Source organism: Stegastes partitus, unplaced genomic scaffold (assembly GCF_000690725.1).
Source record: "Stegastes partitus isolate 25-593 unplaced genomic scaffold, Stegastes_partitus-1.0.2 Scaffold196, whole genome shotgun sequence".
NCBI lineage: Eukaryota > Metazoa > Chordata > Actinopteri > Pomacentridae > Stegastes > Stegastes partitus.
The window spans coordinates 683,147-688,636 of NW_007577927.1; the positions used below are offsets into that span (position 1 = coordinate 683,147).

The 5,490-nt window shown below is 43.4% G+C and overlaps 2 protein-coding genes across 2 annotated transcripts in view; one reads left to right on the forward strand and one right to left on the reverse strand.

The window, feature by feature from the left end:
• The window catches only part of LOC103356385 (dedicator of cytokinesis protein 3-like), a 170,787-nt gene that overhangs the window by 121,271 nt on the left and 44,026 nt on the right, over window positions 1-5,490 (forward strand). The window lies entirely within an intron of this gene.
• The window catches only part of LOC103356381 (myelin-oligodendrocyte glycoprotein-like), a 3,734-nt gene continuing 2,394 nt past the window's right edge, over window positions 4,151-5,490 (reverse strand). Inside the window, exons 2-3 of the mRNA XM_008280487.1 lie at window positions 5,169-5,478; window positions 4,151-4,598 (exon numbers count right to left, since the gene is read on the reverse strand). Coding sequence (XP_008278709.1) covers window positions 4,249-4,598; window positions 5,169-5,445 — 627 coding nt within the window. The 5' untranslated portion in view covers window positions 5,446-5,478 and the 3' untranslated portion in view covers window positions 4,151-4,248. The remainder of the gene's footprint in view (window positions 4,599-5,168; window positions 5,479-5,490) is intronic.

Here is a 5,490-nt window from a genome sequence, read left to right on the forward strand (position 1 = left end):
CCTCCATCAGCCATGTGTCCAACATGGCCGTTGGTTGGTCCTCCATCAGCCATGTGTCCAACATGGCCGTTGGTTGGGCCTCCATCAGCCATGTGTCCAACATGGCCGTTGGTTGGGCCTCCATCAGCCATGTGTCCAACATGGCCGTTGGTTGGGCCTCCATCAGCCATTTTAATAACACAGCCGTTGGGGACGTCTACATGTAGCTGATCAGTCTCGTCGGGAGTCTCTGTTCTGTCGCGTTGGGGTGCGTCTGTGGAAACGAACATGTTTATGTGTGGATGATTGTCAGGCTGCACATGTAACCACATTTCCTGACAACCCTCCCTGTTTCATTAGGTCAGGACGTGGTGACGTCAGCGATCAATCCTCTTAACGGTGCATCTCTACAGACATGACTCACACAGAAAGACTTCTAACTTCAGCTACAACACATTTCTAAGATGTATTCTGTTACTTAGACCTACATTGTGTGAAAGCCATGCCAAGGTTTCTCCTGCATCGGTTAACTTTTGGCGCCTGTCTAAGATGTTTCAGCGCCAACAGGCAGGAATTCAAACATTTTCTGACCTGTTACTATTTGAACCAGAGACTTCAGAGATAGATGCAGCTTTAATGCATTTTGAAATCGATGATCTACGTTCACTTAACACCAGGCGTGTTGCTGCGTGTCCTGGATCAGGCTGACAGCAGTGTGCTCTTTAAACGTACCTTGCCGACGTCTTCGAATGAAGAACCTGACAATGAAGACCACGACTACAGTCAGAATAATTCCAATAAGGACCCCGAGTCCGAGCATGCTGTCCGGTGAAAAGACTTGATCCGTCGGTTTGCATTCTTCAAACATTTTCCCTGAAACGTGACAAACAGTCAGACTGCACCAGCGTGTCGCACACAGCAGGATGGACTGAAAACACAGCAACACTGTTAGCTCGACCCAGAGAGGCTGATAGCACAACACCTGAACGTATGTGCAACTCACCTGGCACGTCGATGTCGGTGTGGGTCCGGTGGTGGACGTCCTCCTGTGAGGCCACACAGCGGAATCGGTTGGTTGTGGTTCTGGTGACGGTGGCGAGGAGGGAAACGAAGTAGCGTCCTCCTCTTTCAGAGACCTGGGGCTCCTCAGCAGGACAGACGTTCCCATCGCTGTCCTGCCACTGCAGCGTGGGCTTAGGAGCAGCACCTCCAACCTCACACAGCAGCGGCACCCCGTCCTCCGTGGCGTTCAGGATCACGATGTGAGGCTTTGGAGTGGCGCCTGAGAACACAGAGTAGGGTGAACGTTTTAGCGTTACACACACGACACACTTCACCGTCTGATCAGTGTGTTTCAGCAAGACACAGAACAGAAGAGCAAGACGATGCAGGAGGAGCACACCTTCAGCTTGTTTGAAACTTGCTTTTTAAAATGTGTTTTCTTTTAACAAAGCTAAAAATGTATTATTGAATTTATATATTGATCCAGTAGGTTTAATTTCCCCTCAGCCTCTGTGTGGAAACACTGCCTGCAGGTCACCTGAACACTTTGAATCCTGTGACGTCAGTTTCAGCTGAATCAGTCTCACAGATTCTCTTGTGCTGAGGAGCTCAGATTTGTTGTTTTGTACACGGTTCATTTTTGGCAGTTTGTTTGAACGAGAAATGTCTATTCAAGTCATTCAGTTTATTTAGCATGACTTCAAGCATTTGGTTTGGTTGTTTTCTCCGACAGAACCACACGCCTCTCAGGATGTGTTCCATGTTAGAAATGTATGACTGATACACGGTACAGTTCTGGTGAATTCTGGACTCACCGGGGATGTTTTCAGCTGATCTGTCTTTATGGATGGGGCCTTGAAGGCAAAAATAGAACACAAGTATGTTAGAGTGCTGTGGGTCAGAAACTTCTCAAACTTAACATACACGGAACAACTTAAAACGTGAGACCAGCTTGTTGGATTTAAGTCTGTGGGACGTTTTGTTGCTAGTTTGTGGATTATCTGACTGACTCTGGTGGGTCTGGGTTAGGAATGTAAATGAACAATGGTTTATTGATTAATTGCCATCAATAAAGCAGAAGATGAGGAACATGCTGGTCAGTGAATGTACCACAGACCAGCTGTAGTACCTTGTGATTCCACCAGGTGGAGCCTCTCCCCCACGATTTACTCAGCTGTAGTTGCAGGTGTCAATCATATGGAGTCAACCAATCAGAGTAAAGCCCTCCCCTGACCCCTCATAATCTACTAATTCTTCATGTACAACAACTTTAATTAACTTTTAATTAACTAAAGTTTGATTGGTTCAGACTCTGAGATCCATTTCTCAGCTGTTCTTAAAATCTGCCTGGACTAAAACACAGCAGGAAACATGTCCAGAAGATGATTCTGGTATCACGTGTGTGTAGAAACGGTCCTTCCATTGTCTGGAACCGGTTCTGACCCACCACCACCATCTCACATGCTGACATGAGCCTGGAGCATTTACCCAGAATGCACTTTGTAAAGTTTCCTCTGGTGAATGATCAGAACCAGAACCACATCCAGGGTACCAATGATTGTTTCTATGATTCTGTGTCATAGACATTAAACTGCTACCACTATGAGACATCCCATAATACTGATGCTACCAGCTGATGACAGGTCTTGGTCTGTACTGACATTGGTCCAGATTATCTGATGAGTCTAGATCCAGTCTGAAACCTCCTGAACTGCTATGATGACATCAAACATGCTAAAAAGTCCGGATGGTTTCAGTCGTAACGCGAGCTGAGCAGCTACCTTCTCAACTAACGCTCAGCATTTAAGCCAACTGTAGGTACAGATATTAAAACGTATTGATACAGAAGGAAGACAAGCTGGTTCGACCACGCCTTCCAACCGTTCTCTCAACCAGGCTCGTTTAGCCTCCTGCTTCTGTTTTGTGTCATTCCTCAGCCGCTTTCAGACGGCTGCTGGACCGTAGATGTGTCTCTACACTCTGGTTCAAACAGAAGCTCCCATCGTGGCTGATTAGCACCGGTTAGTAAGCAAGCAAGCAGAAAGTCGGAGTTACAGTCATGTTGGTTAGTCAAGGTCACACAGAGCCCCTATTTTCCACCTACCCACTTTAAAAACTATAATCTACCTTCTCATCAGGGTGTGTGCTGCCTGGTGAGACGTTAGCTTAGCACAAGGTGTAGGTCACCTGTTGTGAGAGCTGAAGCAGAACAGAAAGCAGCGGCAGTAAGCTCAGAGCTGGAAGACGCCTTTCAGGCAGGAACTAGGACGACTTCTTACGATACCGACAAACTTGAAAAAGAAATAGAAGGTTAAAGCGAGACAAGGCAAATATGACATTTGTGTTAGTTCCATATCATGCACGTTTCTACACTGCTCTAGGACCGTCACTTTTTTAATCCTATAAAGTGCACTCAAGTACACTGTAAAAAAAAAACAAAAGAAAAGAAAGAAATAGTGAAAATCTGGCAGCACATTACACACCTGTGGAATACTGTAATGTGCAGAATGGTGAGACCAGCAGCAAATATTTAATTTTAGCATCCTGTAGAAAACCATCCTTCTACTCTTAACATACTTTTGTTTTCAAAAAAACGGAAATGCTGTGAAACAGCAACGTTTCTAGCTATTTAAATACAGTAAAAGTGTGTAATTTCATGATCATATGTTGTGAAAGAACAAAGGAGTAGTTATAAATATATAGATTTTTGTTGGAGACATTTACAGTTTAGAGCTTTTAATTTTTTTACAGTCAACATGTAAATTAATACTTTTTTCTGTGACTTAGATATTATCTGGAATTTAACAAAACTGGGATTTTTTTGTAAACTACCAGTATTTATTCCCTAATATGTAGAATTTCTCTTTCAAATACCAACAGATATAATAATATTAACAATAATATTTTTTGCTTATTTAAATAAAGTAAAAATGTTGTAATTTTGTGGTCAAACGAATTATCATTTGTAAAAACACCCGTTTTTGATGTGAATGTCATTTAGAATTTGGTTTGTTTAGGGTCCATATGTGAATGAATAACTTTCCGTGGTTTCAGTTGTTATTATGTGTAAATTAACAAAAGTAAGAAAATCTGCAAAATAACAGTAAATTGTTTTTTAAAAATTGCGGTAAAAATCTGTTTGTTTTTTTAAAATTCTAGTATTTTTGTTTTACAGTGTACAATGTGTCCTGTTAGCGTCTCGACTGATTTTAGTTTCAGAGTAAAACTGAACATTTCAGATGAAATTCTCAGTTTTCAATTATTTACTCAAGTTTCTTTGTGAAAACACTCACGGACAACCAGCTCAACGTCGAATCTTCTATGAGGCTCAAAATCAGGAAAAATGCAGGTGTAGTTCCCGCTGTCGGCCAGGACAGTGTTTCTAATCACGATGGAGGCGTTCCCGTTCTTCAGCTCCTCTGGAAAATGAGAGACTCGACCTCTGAACTGCTCATCTTGGCCGGTTATGCCCTTGTTGTAATGAACGCCACGAGCATACAGGAAGACCTCCTGATCAGTTTTCTTCCAGTCAAAGACCATTTTCTCAATGCTGTCGTCGTTGCCGAGGGAACAGAGTAGGGTGACATCACTTCCTTCTTCCACAATAAATCTGTGGACTGCTGGACATGGAAGACAAACAGGAAATAAACAGCATGTTAAACAACAAAAAAATAGACTTTTAAAAACCTCTGAAACACCAAAACATCTATAGAAATATCTTCATGATATTTATCTGGTGTCAGAACTCAACTAATCCAAGGATCCCCTGTGAGCACGCTTGAGAGAGAAGATGCTGAGCTTTGGTGATCGTTTAAGTTCATCTGTTGGCATCAGAAACTTAAGACATTGTTAGAAATACTTTAAATTCAGTGTTTATTTATGATTTCAGTCCATAAAATGTGTTGTTGTTGTTTATTTTACTACTTGACAGTTACTTTTGTCTGCTGTGAAAACCAACCAACGGAATATGACAGAAAAATATCGAGACTTTAAGAAAGGGGTCAAACTTTGGAGTAAAATAATATCAAGTGTGGCTGAGCTCAGGATCCATCTGTAAGACGAATGCTGACTCTGCAGCTGGTCAGCTGTGGCTGTGTGAGAGCAGCTGGTTACCATGGAGACGCTCATAGCGATCCTCTCTGGCAGTCTGCCTCCTTCAAGTCATCACACACACAGCTGAGACCCACCCACGTCCAGGCGCGCAGACTGCGCATGTGCCACAGAACAGAAGAAGAGAAGTTCGAGAAGACTTTCCGCGAGCCACTCCTTCAGAATCCACACGAACTGGATTCTAACTAAAGCAGTCTGGACTTCGGAGGAGCTTTGATTTATTCGCGACTTCATCGATGGAGCCCAAACACAGCCGGAAGTCCTCGGTTCTCTATAAACCCAGAGCTGGGTCACACACCTCAGGAACCGGTCCCGACGCGGAGCTTCGGTCCATCTGCTGTCTGTGTTCGACATGACGGGAAACGAAACGGGCCGTGTAGCAGATATGTGAGTATGAAC